A 22,804-nucleotide genomic window follows, 5' to 3' on the forward strand; every position below is an offset into this window, starting at 1 on the left:
TACATGTGGAGAGTAATTCATTCAATACAGTATTTAATGGTTGGAAATGTTTAAAAACTTGTAAACTTATATTTACCTCTCACTTAATCCAATCTCTTGTAACCCCTATTGAACTTTAAGGGCGGCGAAGGCAAGCCAGAGAACTAAAGGCCAGTGCGCCCAAAATCAGTGGTGATAAAGTTATTGAAGGGAATGCCAAGATATAGGATCTAACTGGATTTTAAAAGGCATGGACCGATTAGGGATAGTAGGCATGGCTTTGTGCCTGAGAAATAATGCCTCAAGAATTTGAATTTTTTTGAAGAGATGATCAAAACAATTGATTAGGGCAGGATTGCAGTAGTTATCCACATATACTTGTATTGCTTTTGATAAGGTTCTGCATGGTAGGCTGGTGCAGAGGATTAGAAAATGAAAACACATTTGGATTCAGGCTGAGCTAGCCGTTTGGACACAAAAACAGCTTGGTGGAAGCAGGTAGTGGAGGGATGTTTCTCAGTTTGGAGGCCTGTGACCAGCAATGTGTTGCAGGAATTAGTGCTGGGTCCCCTGTTGTGTCATATCTTCACAATTTAGTGGAGAATGTAGTTCAATGTGATATACACCAAGAATGGCAAGGCCATGGCGAATATTGCAGCACAGAAAGACATGGGGTTACCTACTTAGCTCCCTGAAAATGGCAACACAGTTAGACAAGGTGGTGAAGGCAGCCTGGGACATGTTTGCCTTCATCGGACAGGGGACCGAGTATAAGTGTTGGGATGTCATATTATAGTTATACAAGAAGTTAGTAAGTCAGCACCCAGAGTATTGAGTGCGGTTCTGGTTGCCACACTACAGGAAGGACATGATTAAGCTAGAGGATGCAGAAAAATAAAAAGGACATTGCAGACTGGAGGGCTCGAGTTACAAGGAGAGACTTGATTGGGCAAGCACCGTGGCACAGCTGGTAGAGATGCTGCTTCACAGCACCAGAGGAGCAGCTACCAACCTGACCTCAGGTGCTGTCTGTGGGGAGTTTGCAGGTTCACCCGATGATCACATGGATTTCATCACAGTGCTCCAGTTTCTCCCACATCCCAAAGTCGTATGGGTCTGTTGTTCAATTGGCCTCTGTAAATTGCCCCTAATGTGTAGGGAGTGGATAAGAAAGTGGGATAACAAAACTAGACTGATGGGTGATCAATGGCCAACATGGATTCGGTGGGCCAAAGGCCCCATTGCTATATGTCTAAACTAAACTAAGACTGGACTGTCATCCCTAGAGCAAAGCAGGCGAAGATTTTTTACAATTCATGGTATTATACGATCATTAGGAACATAGGATAAAGCAGATGGTCAGTCTTTTACCCAAGATAGGGAAGTTCAAAACTAAAGCACATTGGTGTAAGGCGATGGGGAAAGGTTTAATGGGGGCCTGAGGGGCAAGTTCTTCCACAGAGGACAATAGGTATATGGAAAGACCTGCATGAGCAAGTGGTGAAGGCAGGTGCAATAACATTGAAAAGGCACTTGGACAGGTTCATGGATAAGCACGGTTGAGAGGAATATGCTAAATAGGATTAGTTCGGATAGGCATCTTGGCCAGCAGGGTCCTGTTGGACCCAAGGGCTTGTTGCTGTGCAGAATAATTCTATGTCTCTATGACATTGAAGTTAATATTCTAAATTTTATTTTCCGAGTTTTGCTATACACATGCCTTACAAAAGTATTCTGATGTCAAATTCACATCAACTTGCTGTGCAAAATCTTAGACAAGTGAACGTCTAAAAGTTTTATTCAGTTGCTGTAAATTCTAGCTCATTAATTTCACAAGAAATAAGAGATTAATTTGAATCAGATCTAGCCATTGCACTTATCAATTAAAATAATTTCCCACGGTCTGCCTGCGTATGGTAAAACACAATGTCGATAGCTTTATCGACATTCCTTTTAAATGTGAGCAAGACAGTTTCAGATGGCCAATGAAAAAGTTCTGAATCAGGCTACAGTTGAATTTGAATAAAGGAGCAAAGTTCTACCTATTTAATGGTGTTGCATAAAGAAACAAGATATACTACAAAAGATGATTGCACAAGTCTAATGTCTTCACTAGGAGGAATTAATCTTACTTACCTATCACTGACAAGTTACAATACAATACAATCAGTTTTATTCGTCACATTGCACATAAAGTGCAAATGAAATGAATTTGTCAGCAGCGGTACAATGAGAAAGAACACACAAACACAATAAAAATTTAACACAAACATACACCACAGCATTAATCACTGTGGTGGAAGGCACAGAAATTGGCCAGTCCTCCTCCATTTCCCCCCGTGGTCGGGACCTCAACCCTCCGCAGCCATCGCTGCAGGCGTCCAGATGGTAAAAGGGAAAGGTAAAAGTCATGGTGAAACAATGAAAAATGGCAACTGATGTGAACTGTTCACCAACCTCCAACAATAAGGCACATCAAGTGGTTGATTGTGGGAAGAAATAGAGTTCTTGTTCACATTCTACTACATTAGGCTTTTACCTTGATCTTCACAAGTCGGCAGCTGCAAATAAACTGCCACCTGCAATGTCTGAGCTGTTAAGAATGTAACTGTCATTGCAGGCTGACAAAAATGCTGGAGAAACTCAGCGGGATGCAGCAGCATCTATGGAGCGAAGGAAATAGGCAACGTTTCGGGCCGAAGCCCTTCTTCAGACTGATGGGGGGTGGCAGGGAGAAGAAAGGAAAAAGGAGGAGGAGGAGCCCGAGGGCTGAGGGATGGGAGGAGACGGCCCAAGAGCTGAGGAAGGGGAGGAGACAGCAAGGGCTAACAAAATTGGGAGAATTCAATGTTCATGCCCGCAGGATGCAGACTCCCCAAGTGGAATACGAGGTGCTGTTCCTCCAATTTCCAGTGTTGCTCGCTCTGGCCATGGAGGAGACCCAGGACAGAGAGGTCGGACAGGGAATGGGAGGGGGAGTTGAAGTGCTGAGCCACCGGGAGGTCAGGTAGGTTCTTGCGGACTGAGCGGAGGTGTTCGGCGAAACGATCGCCCAGCCTCCGCTTAGTCTCACCGATGTAGATCAGCTGACATCTAGAGCAGCGGATGCAATAGATGAGGTTGGAGGAGATACAGGTGAACCGGTGAGATACAGGTACAGATACCAAACTCCTTCACCAATGCCAATAAACCATGTGCTTGTAATTGTCATTTATCAACAAAATTCTTATTATTTCTCAACTGTTTAGCTAACCTGGGACCTTTAACCAAAATATAAATCTTATAAACTTTCATCTGTTGGGTTAATCTTTAAGAGGTAATATTTCAGTTGTAGGGCTTCAATATATTTTAAGGCAAGTAGGTTGTCTTACCTTAAAAATCTTCAAATTGTTCTGAGGCTCCTGCAGCAAACTTTTTAAAGCTATGTACATACGCTGTTTATTCCTGTAAAATTAATGTACATATTATAAATAACAATTTACCCTTCTATAAAAACAACTTTATGTAACTGAAGATTCCTTAAACAACCAAATAAATCCAACAAAACTGAAGTAAAATTTTAATTCAACATGACGTGGCCAGCATGCTTTAACGATATATAACAAGTCATTTCTTTGGAACTAGATTCTACATGTTCCCGTTGCACTGGGGCAGATCCTCTGTTGCCCACGAACACGTCACTTACTCGTAAACCACTCCATTTCTTTCATATTGCCTATGTGGAACACAGGTACATAATACCTATATTCTAACATTCTATCCAGAATCACCATCTGCACTGATCACACCCACACCTCACATGGTGGGTTTCTGCAAGAAAGCCCGGCAGCATAATCTGTACAGCAACAATCTCTGATGGCATATTCAAGAGGCCCAGCTTCACAAATGCCTTTTACAGCTTCTGATCGCTGCTGAAGTTTATATTTTAATTGTTTTAAAAATGACCATGACATTCAGACATATTTGATTGCATGCATTCAAAGACATTATTTTTTTAAATTTAACAATATAAAAAAATCTTCAATATATTAAACCAAAGCAATTTATCATTGACTCAGCAAGTTGATGCTCATCACTGCAGATTCTGGAACAGAACAAACTGACAGGCACAGCCTCCCAAATGTGTCACTAAACTACTTCAACTGCTAACTGCCAATCCAGCTGGTTAAAACACAAACGGATCAGTTCTTTAATCTTGGTCCAGCATTTAATCAGATCATAAATCTACGGATCTGAAGCTCATCAATATATTTTCCCCTCATCAGGGTGATAAGGTGGCATAGCGGTAGAGTTACTGCCTTACCGCGCCAGAGACCCGGGTTCGATCCTGACTACAGGTGCTTGTCTGTACTGAATTTGTACGTTTGCTCCATGGGTGTGGGTTTTCTCAGGGATCCTCTGTTTTCTCTCACACTCCACAGACCACAGGTTTGTAGGCTAATTGGCTTGGTATAATTGTAAATTGTTCCTTGTATGTTGGATACTATTAGTGCATGGGGAATCATTGGTCGATCCAGACTCGTTGGGGCGAAGGGCCTGTTTCTGCGCTGTATTTCTCAACTAATTAATATAAGCATCTTACTTGCATGGGTGACCGTGATGCAGCAGTTAGTACAGTTGATGTACAGCCCCAATGACCTGGGTTCAATTCCAACCAGGTGTAGATTTCACATTCTCCTTGTGACTGTATGGATTTCTATCTTTTCCTATGATTTTCTCCCACATCTCAAGGATCTGCTGGTAAGTTAATTGGCTATTTAAAATTACCAATGTAGGTGGGTGGCATAAATATTGGGAAGGTAGGAAGTGGAAGGTGAAAGAATAGTTGATTGCCATGTAAAAGTAAACGTGTGACCAGAAGTAAGGAAATTAAGTTGAATCAAGACTTAGCATAGTGTTGATGGACCTAATGGCTTTCATATGTCAGGAGAAATGATATACAACTAAGAAAAATGAGACTAGTTTCACCTTTGCACTTACAGATCCTGGCAAATTCTTAGAAACATTTTAAGCCCTTTGAAATTGAAACAATACTGCTCTCCAATCCCTCTCAGCAAATCACAAAATGACCAAGATTTTCCTTTGTTTTTTTCTGTTTATCTAATAGGATGCAGCTAATTATAGAGAATATCTTAACTTGCATCTTACCCAGAAAAAAGGTCAAGAGGACAGTATTTGCTCATCCTCTTCCATTTTCCATTAGCCACCTTTAAAAAAGAAATATGGTTAGAATCTAAAATTAAGAACGCAAGATAGTCTTGGTAACAAATAACACAGGAAGCCCAATAGACATGTCTAATGGGCTGAATGATGTAACCATTAAATGGGTAGCTAAACTCCTTTGCGTAACATGTAGCATAATGTGGTCTTGGGAGATTTGCCCAATGGCAGGAAAATAAGGGAGAACCAGCAGCAAAAATATAGACCCGATACAAACACAAAAGTTCTCTGAAGTTGAAATACTCAAAAAAAACCTACTTTTTTTCTCAGTTTTGATTAAAAAATCTTCAAACCAAAACATTAATTATTTTTCCACAGATGCTGCTTGATCTGTTGAGTTTTCCCAGCATCGTTTTATTTCAGATATCCAGCATCTTTGGTTTGTTATTTCAGATAAAGGAAGAAAGTGGGGGACGTACAGGACTACAGGGCCATGCTGTATTTTGGTACTTTTATTTATCTGGCCATATTAAACAATTAGATTCACTTTTTTTTTTTTTAAATGGCAGAATATTCCATTAAATACACAAAGCTACCTCAAAGAACATGCCATGAGACCATAATATATAGGAACAGAATTAGACCCTTCAGCACATCGCAACTACTGCGCCTGATAAAAGTCTCAGTATCACAGCCTTGCTTTTATATTCTGGAACCCTCAAAATGAATGCCATCATTGCATTTATTTTCCTTACCACTAACTAAACCTGCAAATTAACCTTTTGGGAGTGCTGGTGCAGGATTCCCAAGTCCCTTTGCATCTCCCCTTTCTGAATCTTCTCCCCACTTAGAGAGTAGTCTACACCTTTATTCCTTCTACCAAATGCATGCCCATAATTTGATACACAGTTTTCTGTGTTCCATTTCTCAATTGTTTGCCCACTATCCCAACCTGTCCAAATCCTTCTGCAGATTCCTTGCTTCCTCAACATTACCCTCCCCCCCCCCCCCCCCCCCCCCCCCCCCCCCCCCCCCCCCCCCCCCCCCACCAATTCCTTGCATCATCTGCAAACTTGGTCACAAAGCCATCAATTACATAATCTAGATTATTAATATACAAAGTGAAAAGTAGCAGACCCAACACCAAACCTTGCAAACACTGGAACACTGGTTTTTACTGGCAGCCAACCAGAAAAAGCCGTTTATTCCCACTTTTTACCTTCTGCCAGTCAGCCTTCTATCCATGATAGTACCTTGCCTCTAATACCTTGGGCTCCCATCTTGTTTAGCAGCCTCATACACAGCACCATATCAAAGCCCATGTGAAAATCCAAGCAAACATCCACTGATGCATAGATGTCAGCAGATTAGTCACGCAACATCTCGCCATTGACTTTGGCCTATTTTATCATTCACTTCCATGTACCCCAAAACATCATCGTTAATAATAGACTCAAAAATGTTACCAACTGAAGTCAAACTAACCGGCCTATAATCTTCTTTTCCTTTGCCTTGCTCCCTACTTAAACAAGAGTTACATTGCGATTTGCCAGTCCTCAGGACCCATTCCAGACTCTTGCTAATACCTCCACAATCTCTGCGGTTACCCCTTTCAGAATCTGTCAGTAGATGATACAAACAGGTTTGATTGTTGCCTGATCAGTTTACTGTGGTTCCAGCAACTTTGTTCAAACATTTCCCAACCTCCTTCATTGAACAAACATTTCCCAACCGCCTTCATTTCAAATTGCGCAATATTTTCCACATTAAAATTACAACATTTCCAGAAAATAAGATGTTTGACTTCCTTTGTCAAGTTTCACATTAAGTTTTGAACAAAAACAAAATTTGAATGAGCACACCTCAAGTCAACTCAGCCCATCAAGGAGATTAGGTTTCACCAGTCTCCTGCCAAATCAAATAACTATCACTATAACTATCACCATAAATAGATCTTAAAACTACATTCGTAGGAAAGGTTGAAAAGAGGTGTGCTTGATAGGGCAAGTCCAGGCAAGGGAAAATTACAATATTAAATGGAAAGGGCAAAGTGGTTTTGGCGAAATGGGTAATGATATCCAGATTATGACAAAGGGGAACAGTGCACCTTATGGTTCTATTCTCTAGTTAAGAGTGTGGCAAGAATTAAAAACAGAGAAGGGAACAAAATTCAACACTCTTTTACTACTAATCTAGCACTTCTTTTACAGGAGCTGAGTTAAGGTGATCAATCCTGACACTGACAGAAGGGATGACACAGAAGAGAATGAGGCAGAGCAGCTATGTTAATGAAGGACAAGATTAGAGCAGAACTTACTTTGACCAGCAGGTCAAGATATAAAACAAGTTTGGGTGGACGTAAGAAATAGCAACAGTAGAAATCATTGGTGAAAGTAACCTCAACTTTGTAATAGCAGCCATGCTGTGGAATGAAGTACAAATCAAGAAACGATGGGGATTGAATGGAAGTTGTTGCAATAATCATGTCTAATTCATGTACAAATTAATCTTCAAATAGAAGATTACCACAGGTAGGCTCAAGGGAAAGTTCATCTTTTATTGGGACATCAACATTGAATAACATATTGCGAAACTAACTGGGGAACAGGCAATTTAGATATGGTCATGTGTTTTGAAACAGATGATCCTCCAGGGAAAAACCCGAATGTGAAACTTGTGCCTGTGGAGAACCTAAAAATATCAACTAATGGAAAAAAAGTGAAGATTGGTGACAGAAGAGAGAATTTCCAAAACAAGTAGCAGTAATTAATAAAATGGAAGAAAAAACACTAGAAAAAACTAACGAAATATAAAAATGGTCAGCAAGAGCTGACAGCAAAAAGGGAAAATATTATCCCCAAGGCTAAAGGTTCGACCCTTGTGCAAGAACTTTACACTAACTACGCTTACACTGACTGCTTCCATTTATCCACCCTACATTGCACCTTTAATAGAACGCTAATAAGCTTGATTTACATTTCTCTAAAGTATGTTTACGCTGCCCATCATATCTCACTCACTTTGATCTGTGCAAGAGGAAGTACTTGAGGAAAGTACAATAGCAACATTTAAAAGATATTTGGACAAGTACACGGATAGAAAAGAGTTAGAGTGGAAAGGGCCAAATGCAAGCACATGGAACTAGCTTAGATGGGGGCATCTTGGTTGTCATTGCCAGGTTGGGCCATAGGCAGGGCTGCCAACATTGGGTGAGTTGGGAGTGAGAAATTGCGAGAGACCAAGCCCGAGGGAGCGTAGCCACCGAGGTGGGGGGTGAGGGTGTGAGAGGGGGGGGTGAGAAGATAACGATTTAATAAGAGCGTGAAAGGTAACATTTTCACTCAGTGATATTTGGAACGAGCTGCCAGAGGAGGTACTTAAGGTAGGTACGATAACAACATTTAAAAGACATTCGGACACGTACAGGTATATGGAGAGGAAACATTTAAAGTGACATTATAAATGACAGGGCCCACTGTAAATGACAGGGCCCAGGGGTGTAACACTGCGTGTAACACTGAGTATAACACTGCAAATGACAGGGCTCAGGAGAGTAACACCATCAGAGAGTAACACAGGTGTCTCCCCCTCCCATGGTAGAGCTTTTGCAGTTTTCAGCTTGAAATTGTGCAATCTGGTGCATAATGGTCTATGGATCCGCTGATCTGTTCTGTAGTCATGCCTGCTATGCTCTGTTGTGCTGAAGCAAAGCAAGAATTTCATTGTCCAATCAGGGACACATGACAATAAACTCTCTTGAATACTGTAGCGAGTCTTTTAACTTACACCTGAATGCAATATTTATGCTTTAAATTGGATTAGTTATGAATAAGGTTAGGCTAAATTACATTCCTAATTACATTCCACAGTAGCCAGGCTCTGATCAACAGGTGCAGCACATGAATGATCTTAGTATATTAATGTATGGAAATCAGATTATATTCAAACACTTGGCCCATGTTGACCAACCTGGGTCTCACTGCACACCTGGTACTACTCCTGACACTGACTCCAGTTGCATACCTTCTCTCATTCCTGACCCTGACCCCAGCCTTACACCTGGCCCCCTATTCTTCCCTGATCATAGCTGCTTACCTGCTTAGGTTCCCAGTGCTCAACACTCCCATTGTCCCAGCTTTGACTGTACACTTAGTACTATTCCAGACCTTGACTCTGGATGCACACTTGGTCTTGCTCCTAGCCCCTCTGCACTGACAATATATCTGACCCACACATAAAGCCCCATATCTGACCCCCTGGACTGAACCTATTACGTTCAAGTCCACAGGTGCTTATCTAATGCGGTAATCTTATGGGGCACTTCAAGGACCAAAATTTGTAAAAAACAAAATTTGCTACATCCATTGGCTTCCTTGGTATCTAATATGCTAGTTACTTTGTCAAAGAAGTCATCAATTGGTTGAACACAATTTCTCATCCATAAAATTATACTCACTAAGCTGTATAAGTATTCTGTTACCATTTCCTTCATTTTCCTAACAAACTGTCCTGAATCATTTTCATCCCCAATATTTTCAGTATTTTGCTGTCTTCCTCTCAGATGGGACTTTTCCGAAATACAAAATCCAACAGCTATATATTTAAGCAATATTATTCTATTAAATGTGATCTTGAGAGTACATAATATGTTGTGTAGTATTCATAACACAACAATGATAAAACTGATCTTTGTTTTGATTGCACCTACCAACATGCATACATTATTATATTACAGTTAATATGTACTGAGGGCAATTTTTTGTTCTAATGCACCCCATTCCCAATTACGTTTACATTGAAGTGATTGAAATCCGAGTTTAAATGGCATCAGAAAAATAAAACCTCCGGAATGGATGATATTCATTACGTGGTTGGTTGGAGTCAGTATCACCACAATTACTATAGTAAACTTTGAATCTTCAGATGTCCTGGTTCAATCTAAAACTAAAGACAAATAATAACCTCATCACACATTCCCATGCAAGTAGCTCTGTTACTCCTTTAAAATAAGCCCCTTCTTTGAACAACCTCTTAAACATCGCATCCGAATCAGTTTCAATTTGTTTACACTTCTTGAGGATGTTCATCTACGTGTTCAATTAATGAAAAACGAGATTGGGGACATTTCTATTCAACCCGTCAAAGGAATTTAGGTGTGGGGGGGGGGTTAGAGATAGTCAGTGAGGTAAACAAACATAATAGTTGAGTGGCAAATGACAATAGTGCTACCTTCCAAATATTTAACTGAAGGAAATAATGGGTTATCAGGGCTGTATGTTGTGACAACATCCTGCCACCTAGCATGTCATTTAATAATACTTATCCCATACCCCTGGATATTCCGGATTAATAAATTAAGGTTTTGTCAACTAATTACAAATCAGGCTAATTACAAATCAATCACATTAGCCAACTCCGAAACACAAAGCGCTGAGCATTGGGATCCAGCCATCACAGACAACTGGCCTCAGTTCCCCGCTCACATCTGGCAGTGTTCTGTCTGAACCAGGGGCCGCGGAGGTTTTTGAAAGTGGGGTCACTCACCTTGGGGGTATCTGGTGAGGGAGTGGAGCAACCGAGTGGTGGGAGGGGGTGTCCCTCCTCCCATGGTAGGGACTTTTTGAAATTTGATGTATTAAAATAATGTTTTAGTGCATTGCAGAAGTATGATTTCAATGTTTGTTGTTTGAAGTATTTTCAAGAGGTAACTTGCCATATACTCAAGCATAGAAACATAGAAAATAGGTGCAGGAATAGGCCATTCGACCCTTCGAGCCAGCACTGACATTCAACATAATCATGGCTGTTCATCTAAAATCAGTACCTCTTTCCTGTTTTTCCCCCATATCCCTTGATTCCTAAATGTAACTCACTTGAACACATCCAGTGAATTGGCCTGCGCTGCCTTCTGTGGCAGAGAATTCCACAGATTCACAACTCTTTGGGTGAAGAAAGTTTCTCCTCATCTCAGTCCTAACTGGCCTACCCTTTATCCTTAATCGGAGACCCCTGAACTCCCCCAACATCAGGAACATTTTTCCTGCAGTTACAAAAAGTGAAAATCTAGGCAAGCAGGATGCTTTCTTCAACCACCCCCATTTGAAGGCCACTATCTGCCACCGTTTCTACCCAGTGCTTGGTACCTACTTCCAGTAGCCACTGGTTGTCCTCCAGGATGCACCGAGCCGCAGCCTGAAGGGCCTGTCCCTCTGAGGCGATCTTTTGGATGACTACAGCGACAGTGGCAACCATTTTTGCTGTTGAAGATTGTCACGAGGTGTCGTAGGTGAATGCTAGTAAAACTAGTTCCTGGCAGTCGCCTAAAGAGTCGCCTCAGTGGGACAGGCCCATAAGTGAGTGGGAATAGCGTAGATCAGGGGAGCCGTGAACAGCTGCGTCAGTCGTAGTCCAGCCCACTCTCCAAGTCACTGATAGACGCAAAAAGCCGAAGTAACAGCCAATTTCCTCTCCGTGTCTGTGGACCGACTCCAAGCACCAGACGCCCATTGATCTATGGCGCTGCTCGATACGTGATTGGCTTTGTGGCGATCAGAGCCAGACGTCACTGTGTCCCGGCACTCAGCCCTACTAGCCGGACAGGGTTCAGTTTAGAGATACAGCGCGGAAACAGGCCCTTCGGCCCACCGAGTCCGCACTGGCCAGCGATCCCCGCACATTAACACTATCCTATACACACTAGGGTCAATTTACACTTATACCAAGCCAATTACCCAGACCTTAAGGCTGAAGTTGGGTCTCGACCCGAAACGTCACCCATTCCTTCCCTCCAGAGATGCTGCCTGACCCGCTGATTTACTCCAGCACTTTGTGTCTATCAGTTTAATCCAGCAACTGCAGTTCCTGATGCTGTGGCGGGTCATCTCGGAGCGGAGACGGCGTTCTGGCTTTTGGCGGCGGCGACATCACCACGGAGGTCCGCTGAACTGGAGGGCGGCATCTCCAGCCTGGATCGATCGCGTCAGCGCAGAGGGAGAACAAGGAGGGAAGAGACGGAGACTAAGACTTTGCCTCCATCACAGTGAGGATGTGCTTGGTGAACTCACTGTGGTGGGTGTTTAATTTGTGTTTATTGTAGGTTTTGTTTTTATTGTTTCTGTGTATGACTGCAGGCAACATAATTTCGTTCAGACCGAAAGGTCTGAATGACAATAAAGGAATCTAATTCTAATTCCTTCCGACATGTGTACCTGTCCAAATGCCGTTTAAATGTCATTGTGGTAATTTCAAGTGTAGAATGAAGACAAGAGTGTTTAGTTGTCGCGTGCAGCGACATCAGAACAATGACATTCTCAGTTGCTGCACCTTAACAGGCTGGTTAAAGCAACACAGATACATGTAAATAGATTAATTTAGTTTACTATTGCCACCTTTAGCGAGGTACAGCGTAAACCTTTCGTTGCGTGCTATCCGGTAAATGCAAGCAAGCTGCTCACAATGTACAGATAAAGGACAACGGGCGCAACATACATAATCAATAATAAAATGGATTAATAATCAGTAATATTGGGTAATCATCCTGGCATATCAGTAGAGGCCCAAGTATTAGCATTACAATTAATGCCTCACAGCGCCGGAGACCCGGGTTTGATTCTGGTCTCGGGTGCTGTCTGCGTGGAGTTTGCACGTTCTCCCTGTGACCGCATGGGTTTCCTCCGGGTGCTCCGGTTTGCTACCACATCCCAAAGACGTGCGGGTTTGTAGGTTAATTGGCCCTCTGTAAATTGCCCCCTAGTGTGTAGGGAGTGGATGAGAAAGTGGGATAACAGAACCATTGGTGATCGATGGTCGGCATGGACTCGAGGGGCCGAAGGGCTGTTTCCACGCCGTATATTTGAACTAATTATAACATTGAACAAATCAAGACTTACCTATCTGAAAATGAACAATATTATCCCAAGGTTGCAGAGTATTTGAATGGCATTTACTGCATAATCCCTGAGGTTATTCTTTGTAAAGTGAAGGGCAAAGTTCATCTCTACTAGTTTCATTTTCTGAAGTTAATTTGTAGTTTATATTTACCATCTTGCCTTTACTTATTTGTTCCCACGATACATGAATCCAAGACTTCCATTTAAAGATGAACAAAATATAAATTTAAAGACAGGTATCAACTAATTTTCCCGATTGAGTATGAATATCGATTTCTTTAACATTCCCTCTCTCTCCGTCTCTCCCCCACCCGACTACTACCTGGTACTAGCTGCAAAGTCGTCTTGTTGGGTCTCATTGTGTGAGAAGGAACTGCAGATGCTGGTTAAACCGAAGAGAGACACAAAATGCTGGAGCAACTCAGCGGGACAGGTAGCATCTCTGGAGAGAAGGAATGGGTGACGTTTCGGGTCGAGACCCTTCTAAAGGTTTTGGGTGGAGACTCTTAGAATTAACCTACAAACCTGTACCTCTTGAGTGTGGGAGGAAACCGAAGATCTCGAAGAAAACCCACATGGTCACAGGGAGAACATACAAACTCCGTACAGACAGCACCTGTAGTCGGGATCAAACCCGGATCTCCGGCGCTGCAAGCACTAAGGCAGCAACTCTACCTCTGTGCCACCGTGCTCTTCAACTTTCTAAATCTCCCCACATCTTTTCTATGACCTTAACTGCTCCATCTGCTGGGAAACCAGTGATTTAAGTGTAGCTTGTCCCAAGGGAAATACTTCTTTTTTCTCCTTGTACTGATGCCAGTGCCCCAAGAATGAACACAATGAAATTAAAAGAGAATAGCCTGGAAACACTCAAACGGTCAGGCAGCATCCATGACAAAGTAAAGTAACATATTAAACTGAAGGCCCTTTACCTACTGAGTGTTGTTAATGGTTTGTTTATTTGACTTCCAGCATCTGGAGTTATTTTCAATTGAACACATAACTCTGACATCAATATTTGACTCTGATGTCATGATTGGTTGAGTAGCCAATCATATTGAATACTTTTCTAATTTCTCAGCATTAAGTAGGCAGAGCCTCAGTTTTCAGTCAGCAGGATTGGGTTATAGAAATGAACTTCTGGAATTTGACCAAGGAGGATATTACAAATATGCAAAGTTAACCTCAACAATGTACTCCATAAAATCATTTTAAACTTAACTAGACATGCAATATTAAACTTGTAAACCGTACTACACAAATATGGCATTATTTAGTATGAATCCAATTATATTTTTCAAATATGTATTATATTTTTCAAATATAATACATAAAAAAATCTGCAAGTACCTTCAGGTGTTGATGCATGCAATAGCGACAGGCATGCTGTTTAATCTCCTTGGTAATGTGACTTGAGAAAGGGATAAATCCACATTTAGGCTGAAAATAAAATGAAAACTAAACAATTACAAGAATAGACCAACCCATGTCATTGTTATTCATTTTAAAAAATGGATGCATTTGCAGCAAGACATCATCAAGTCTATCATAAAAATACTAACAAATGGCAACGGTCACTGAGGAAACCAAGGAAAATAAATTACCACTATGTAAACAAAAAAATCCCACTATGTAAAAAAAAAATTTTATTGGAGACCTTTGAACTATCTTTAATCTGGCTTGATTGTTACATCTTGCACTAAATGATGTACCCTTTTTGTATGTGTACTGCGGCCGGCTTGATGGTATTCTTGTAGCTTTTTTTCTGACTGGATAGCACACAAAAGCTTTTCATTGTACTTTTTCAGTACAAGTGACAATAATAAACTAAATATGGAATTTCTTTAACCTCCATTGGTTACCATAAATGCCTAGCTTAAGTGATTACTTGTTAAAATTTCATATGTGTAATAATGAAGCCTGCATATACAGTAAAGCCATGTTATAATGGAGGACAAGGGGAAGAATGGACAGTTGCCAATTGCTTATTATAACTGAGTAGGTATTATCAGTGTATGTAGTTGAAACAAAGAACTGCAGATGATGGTTAATACATAAAAGAGACAAAATGCTAGAGTGACTCAGCGGGTCAGGCAGCATTACTGGATAACATGGATAGGTGACGCCGGGACCATTCTTCAGATTGATTCAGTTTGCTGTTACTCCAGCACTGTGTCATATCAGCTTAAAACTAGATCTGTACAAGCATGCCTTATTCACCAGTTCATGCTGCTCTTGTTGCTGTTCACATTTGTAGTCCCTAGCCAGCAGAGATTTCTTCAGGCTGCTGCCAATGACAAGACATGCTTGGTCATTGTAGGGCACCATCCTCTCTCATTTTCTGTCATCTCCAGTATGTTGGTGACTCTGGGGGAGTCAGTGGTAAGGGTGGGGTGGGGGGGGTGGGAGGGAAAGAGGCAGAGTGGATAAAGCAACGAGAGTAGGAGGTGGCAGCAATGGTTGAGCGGGGAGTAGACAAAGCCATCGCCGACAGCAAGCAGCAAGTGAGAGCCACAGTGATCAAGTGTGTCCTGTCGGTGGCCTGAACAAAGCACCGTCCCCACGGGCCACAACACCATGCGGTGGACAAAGAAGGACTTGCACAACGAGTCATGGGCGGGGTCGGAAGCCGGGGATCTAAACAGTCAGGGAGACAATGTGAGCCAGGGACGGCATCAGCAGGTCAGTCTGCTATATCCGAAATCAGTTATAAAGGAGTCTGGTAAAATAAGGGTTTACTGTATTGAGCATCACTAGATGCTACAAAGTGACAGCAGTCACTTTCTCAAATTACATCTGTCCAGGTGATCAAAGTGCTTCACTTAGATCATGAATTAAACTTCTGGATAGGCTATTGTACACAGTTGTGGTTTGATGAATTGTTAACCACTTGATAGGAATTTTTATGCTAATTTTTAAATTGTTGCTCAAACTTAACTTTTAGTAGTATAAATGCAAAACATTGCAATAACTTGGATATAAATGGCAAATGCCACATTTTGCTTGAATGTATATTAAAATAAAAATATGATAAAAGTGGAACAAAAAACATAAGAATCGATATTCAGAAACAATGTCCCAAAAATACAATTTCTTAGCAGGAATGGAAAAAAACAGATTTTCGAACATTTTAACCAGCATTACTTATTAACATCTCACTGAAGATAATTCTGTGTTCCTCCACAGCAATTACCTTAATTTCTATACAAAGTGGCGGTCGTTTTTCCAATTGAGGGGAGGTTTGGAATTTAGTGAGATCCGGAAGGCATAATGTATATCCACTGAAAGCATCCATTACTTTATTGCAACGTGATTCTGCAAAGTAAGATTAAGATGCATTTTCAATTACAAAATTACATTAAATTATAATTAGATTATACAAGATAGTGTTCATTTAAACGTTGATATGGTACATAAATATTTTGTGATTATTAATGCAATCTTAATATTAGAAATCCGAAATGTTGATTCTCCATTGAACAAAGTATATACGATGAGTGAACATGTCATGCAATTACGCAGCACATAAACAGGCTCTGCAGCCCATTATGTCCATACTGATCGTGCCTATCTATAACCATCCTTCGGAATGGTCCCAACTCAAAATGTCATCTGTCCATTACCCTCTGCAGATGCTGCCTGACCCGCCCAGTTCCTTCAGCACTTTTATTTTTACATTATACCATTCCCATTTGACATCAATTCCATATCCCTCTATGATCATGACTCCACCACAAACTCTCTGGCTATTGTTTCTCATAGACCAGAGGTCATCGGTTTAAGGTGAAGGGCAATAGATAGGCTATTGGAATAGGAATCTGAGGGGTAATTTTTTCACACAAAGGGTGATGGGTGTATTCAACAAGCTGCCAGGGGAGGTATTCGAGGCAGGTACTAACCCAACATTTAAGAAACAGTTAGACAGGTACATGGATAGGACAGGTTTGGAGGGATATGGACCAAACACAGGCAGATGGGACTAGCGTAGTTGGTACATGTTGGCCGGTGTGGGCAAGTTGGGCTGAAGGGCCTGTTTCCACTATCACTCTATGACTCTCTAAAATCACATGCAAATAAGATCAGGAGGTCACAGCCTTCTGTGTCCTATGTCCCACAGTCTCCTGTGCAATTCAATATAATATTGATGATCTACATCAAAGGTTCAAAACCTAGGGTATATTTACCCCCAGGGGGTAAATTTCACCTACCCAGGGGGTAAATTTCACCTGCCCAGGGGGTAAATTTCACCTACCCAGGGGGTAAATTTCACCTGCCCAGGGGGTAAATTTCACCTGCCCAGGGGGTAAATTTCACCTACCCAGGGGGTAAATTAGTTGATTTTGGATTTGTACATATTTTTTCTCATTGACTGACTGTGTTTGGTTCTGGTATACCAGTATCTGTTCATCATTATGTTTAGGAAGGAACTGCAGATGCTGGAAAATCGAATGTAGACAAAAATGCTGGAGAAACTTAGCGGGTGAGGCAGCATCTATGGAGCGAAGGAAATAGGCAACGTTTCGGGTCGAAACCCTTCTTCAGACAGGTTGCCTATTTCCTTTGCTCCATACATGCTGCCTCACCCGCTGAGTTTCTCCAGCATTTTTGTCCACCTTCTGTTCATCGTTAGTTGTTAATAAATAAGTGGAATAACTTTATTATGTGCTATTAAAGTTGCCAGGGGTAAACGGGACAAAAAAGGTTGGGAACTCCTGATCTACACGAATACAAACTCTTGCTGGGTACAACATAACCCTAGCCCTCAAACCCTCCCTTTCAAAATTCTACTTCCTCTTTAATGATCCAGTCTCCACATCCTTGTGGTTAGAGAATCCCAGCAATTCACCACCCACCATGAGAAGTTCTTAGGCATTTCAGCTATAATTTTCAATTCAAGACAGGGCCTTGCGTTTCAATAGGCTCACCCCTCATTCCTGAACACTTAAAACAATATAGAACTACTTTCTTTTTGCTGCTCATGATAGGACAAAAAGGTTCAAAGTTATGTAGAATGCAGTTTTGGAGAGAGCAAATCTTCAGCTAAATTTCTGAAATCTTCAAAAGTACAAAGGCAGCAATATGGGAATGTTAAATTAAAAACCTGCTGATTTTTGGATTAATTGGACACTAAATTGCCTCTGGTGTGTAGGTAGTTGATGGCATCAAGTTGGGAAAAGGGGAAGTACAACGGGATCTGGGGCAGGGCTCGCAATTAACCGTTGCCTGGGTGCCACTGACCACTCAAAGTGCCGCCGGGCAACCTAAACGGCGAGTCATTTTGCCCGGCTTGGCAACTTGGTTTATAGCAAATATATACCATGGGAAAGATGCTAAGTGTGGCGTGTCAGAGGGTCGGAGCGAATGACGGGCCCCGCACAGCAGCAGCGGCGGCTCCATCTCCTCCTCCTCCCGCACCCCGCCCGGCCTGATAACACTATAGGATCTTTGCTGTTAGCGGCCGCTGCTGCCACTCCGCCAACGGAGCTTGGCGGAGGGAGGTGTTGGTCAGAGGCGGAAGTTGGGGGATAAGGATGGAGCGCGGCTATTGGAGGAGGGAGACGTGCCAAGACTCTCGGCAGCCCTGCACTGCAGCCAGGACCAAAGATCCTATAGCACTATAGGATCTTTGGCCAAGACCGATCCCAGTCTCCAGCGCTGTAATTGGTGCAGAACCGCCACTGGACATCCCCCCCCCCCCCCCCCCCCCCCCCCCCCCGAGGGTGGCCAGAGACGTCGGGAGTCAGACGGGCGCGGTGCCTTCAGCCAGCGCAGAGAAGCAGCTCTGCTCAACTCTGCCTGTCCCTGTCTGGATTTAGACAGGGCTGTAGGCGAGACAGGCAGAGTTGAGCTGAAATTACCATTCACGGGGCCTCAGAAGCCGCGTGCGTGCGTGCGCATGCGCACCAAGATATTCTGTCCCCCGGTCCCCTCCATATTTTTATCGTGATTTGAGCGATGATGCCGGTGTTGTCCAAGGAGCGCTGACCTTCCTTCATACCTCCTCTGCCCCTTCCTCTCTCTCTCTCTCTCTCTCGTACGCCCCCCTCCACCCCCCTTATCCTGAGACCCCTCCTCTCCATCCCGCACTGATCCCCATTCCTGCCTCTATTCAGTCACTCACTTACATCCCCTGTGCTTCCTTCCTCATCTACTCCCCCCCTCCCTATTCATCCTGCCTATCCACCTCACATTGATTCTCCTGCCACTCCCCATCAATCCTACACTGGTCCCCCAATTCATCCCGTACTGACCCCTCTTCCCATTCATCGTGCACTGACCCTTCTTCCCATCCATCATGCACAGATCCCCCCCAATTCTACCCACTCTCCCCTCACAATTTTACCTACACCAACCAACGCACTAATTCCCCTGCCTCAATCCATCCATTCCGCACCGATTGCCTACTAAACCCCCCCCACCGCCACCTATCCATCCTGCACTGATTCACCCCCCCCCCCCCCCCCCCCAACCCTATTGTGCTGGAAATGTCTTCAGAGCGAACATTGACTATGTTTGATAACGGAATGTAATCAAATATGTTTTAATTCCCAATGTTATTTGTTTTAATCCATAAAGACTGGATAGACTCGGCTTGTACACGCTAGAATTTAGAAGATTTGAGGGGGGATCTTATAGAAACTTACAAAATTCTTAAGGGGTTGGACAGGCTAGATGCAGGAAGATTATTCCCGGTGTTGGGGAAGTCCAGAACAAGGGGTCACAGTTTAAGGATAAGAGGGAAGTCTTTTAGGACCGAGTTGCGAAAATCTTTTTTTTGCACAGAGAATGGTGAATCTGTGGAATTCTCTTCCACGGAAGGTAGTTGAGGCCAGTTCATTGGCTATATTTAAGAGGGAGTTAGATGTGGCCCTTGTGGCTAAAGGGATCAGGGGGTATGGAGAGAAGGCAGGTATGGGATGTTGATTTGGATGATCAGTCATGACTATATTGAATGGCGGTGCAGGCTCGAAGGGCCGAATGGCCTACTCCTGCACCTATTTTCTATGTTTCTATGTCTATGTTTCTAAGATGGATTAATTAAATTGTGAACACGTGAAACATTAAAACCGCAATGTTCGATTGTCACTGCTACCGTTGACACGTTATCACAGAATTCATTTTAACGGCAAATCAATGCTCTTAATATGGAGTATCAGTACTGTAGTTATTTAATGAGCAACATTCACAACTATACGTTGGATTTATCCAGGTTTTACTTCTACAGTCGATCATATACATCACATATTTGGTCAGGAGATATTTCAGTCGAAATGTTAACATTGATTCTGAAGTGGGAATGATGGAAAAAGCGTTTATCAACATTTTTTTTTTAATTTGTTGCTTACAAACTGAGTATCTTCATTGCTGTTCACAACACATACATCTAATCTGAATGCCCGGTAATGTGGCGTCTTGACACCTTCAAATATATTACCAAAAGAACATTTGCTGCATTTATGTCCTTTGGCCATCTCTTGTTAGTTAGTGTAATGTTTACCCTGTCAGATGGGTATAGTTAGTTTTGTCAGCTATAATCATTAAATGCCGTTAGAAAATTCCTTGCAACCTGTATATTTTGTTGTGGATAAATTATGTGGGAAGCGTTTCTGTACCAATAACGATGCTATGGCCATGTCATGATAATTTTCGGTCCTTCACAGAAAACATGCTTGCATCAATCTGTAGTGTGCATGGTTAAGCATATATGGTATCATGGTCCAGGATTTATTGATAGAAGTTGATCATACACTGAATAATCCTACCACATTTTTGTTTGGAAGTGGAAAGAAATAATAAAAATTGCATTAATTGCAATGTGTAAAAAGAGTTGAGATACTGTATTATAATTTTGCTGCATGTCATGTGGTATATCTCATGTCTTGATTGGTGAATATGTTTAGTTTGTGACTTTATTTTGAAGCAGAAATATGTGAATGCTTCATTGAGCATAATTCCGACTGGTAACTACGCACTTCGTCAGAGCACATTATCGCACACGTCATGCAAGCCATCTTAAATGACCACTTAAACTGTCATTTGGCAACCTAAAAAGTTGCCAAGGTTGCCCGGCTGGCAACAAGGGAAAAAAAGTTAAGCGAGAGCCCTGTGGGGATCCTTGTACATTAGTCTATGAAAGTAAGCATGCAGGTACAGCAGGCAGTGAAGAAAGCGAGTGGCACGTTGGCCTTTATAACAAGAGGAATCGAATATAGGAGCAAAGAGGTCCTTCTGCAGTTGTACAGAGCCCCAGTGAGCCCACACCTGGAGCATTGTGTGCAGTTTTGGTCTCCTAATTTGAGGAAGGACATTCTTGCTATTGAGGGAGTGCAGCGTTGGTTTACAAGGTTAATTTCCGGGATGGCGGGACTGTCATATGTTGATCGAATGGAGCAGCTGGGCTTGTACACTCTGGAGTTTAGAAGGCTGCGCGGGGATCTCATTGAAACATATAAGATTGTTAAGGGTTTGGCAACGCTAGAGGCAGGAAACATATTCCCGATGTTGGGGGAGTCCATTACGAGGGGCCACACTTTAAGAATAAGTAGTAAGCCATTTAGAACGGAGACGATGAAACACTTTTTCTCACAGAGAGTTGCGAGTCTGTGGAATTCTCTGCCTCAGAGGGCGGTGGAGGCGGGTTCTCTGGATGCTTTCAAGAGAGAGCTAGATAGGGCTCTTATAAATAGCGGAGTCAGGGGATATGGGGAGAAGGCAGGAACGGTGTGCTGATTGGGGATGATCAGCCATGATCACATTGAATGGCTCGAAGGGCCGAATGGCCTACTACTGCACCTATTGTCTATTGAAAGTGGAATAACATGTCACCAGCATGAACAGATGGTCAGCATGGACTCGGTGGACCAAAGGTCCCATTTCCATTCTGCATCTCTAAACTAAAACATAGAACAGTGTAGAACAGAAATAGGCCCTTCAGCCCATGATGTTCATGTCAATTATTGTCTCTATCCATCTATTTTTACTGCCTGTTCATGCGTTTGTCCAAGCACCTCTTTACCATTGCTTTCGGATTGGCTTCCAATAAGTCCCCTTGGCAGCACATTCTAGGGACCTACCAAAATAGAAAAACTTGCCTCGTCTCCTTTAAAAACTTTCCCCTCTGACCTTTAAGCTTTGCCCTTTCTGACATTTCCACTTTGAGAAAAACGACTGACTATCCACCCTAACTACCTCTCTTATAATTTTATATACTTCCATAAGGTTTCCGCTCCGCCATCAGTGCGCAAGAGAAAACAATCCAAATGTAACCAACTTCTCACAATAGCTAATCCAAGTAACATCCTGGTAAACCTCTCTGCACCCTCTCCAACCCCATATTCTTCTTGTAGAGCAGCGATCATTCACAATTCTTGAAATGTGGCGTAAACAAAATTTTATACAGCTGCAATACGACTTCCAACTTTTATCCTCCTATAAAAGTGCTCTAATCTATGAAGTCTAGTATGCCGTAAGCCTTCTTTACCACCTTATTTAGTTATGCTGCTTCTTTCAGGAGCAGTGGACTTGCACTCAGATTCTTCTGCACATCAATTCGCCTAAGAGGCCTGACATTTACTGTATTCTCTTACATTTGACCTTCTAATGTGCAATATCTCACACTCCTCTAGATTAATACTCCATCTGCCATTTCTCAGCCCATATTTCCACCTTGGAATCCCACTGAATCCTTTGACAACTTTCTTCACTATACACAACTCCATTTATTTTTATGTCATATGAAACTTGTAAGGATGCTTTAAGACTATTGAGACCAATCA

General features: G+C 42.3%; 1 protein-coding gene across 1 annotated transcript in view; it reads right to left on the minus strand.

The window, feature by feature from the left end:
• ippk (inositol 1,3,4,5,6-pentakisphosphate 2-kinase) overlaps positions 1–22,804 on the minus strand; it is a 66,402-nt gene that overhangs the window by 17,400 nt on the left and 26,198 nt on the right. Inside the window, exons 5-8 of the mRNA XM_055648272.1 lie at positions 16,222–16,343; positions 14,379–14,468; positions 5,128–5,186; positions 3,351–3,423 (exon numbers count right to left, since the gene is read on the minus strand). Of these exons, the coding sequence (XP_055504247.1) occupies positions 3,351–3,423; positions 5,128–5,186; positions 14,379–14,468; positions 16,222–16,343 (344 nt within the window). The remainder of the gene's footprint in view (positions 1–3,350; positions 3,424–5,127; positions 5,187–14,378; positions 14,469–16,221; positions 16,344–22,804) is intronic.

This window comes from Leucoraja erinacea, chromosome 16, assembly GCF_028641065.1.
Source record: "Leucoraja erinacea ecotype New England chromosome 16, Leri_hhj_1, whole genome shotgun sequence".
In the NCBI taxonomy this organism is placed as follows: Eukaryota; Metazoa; Chordata; class Chondrichthyes; order Rajiformes; family Rajidae; genus Leucoraja; species Leucoraja erinaceus.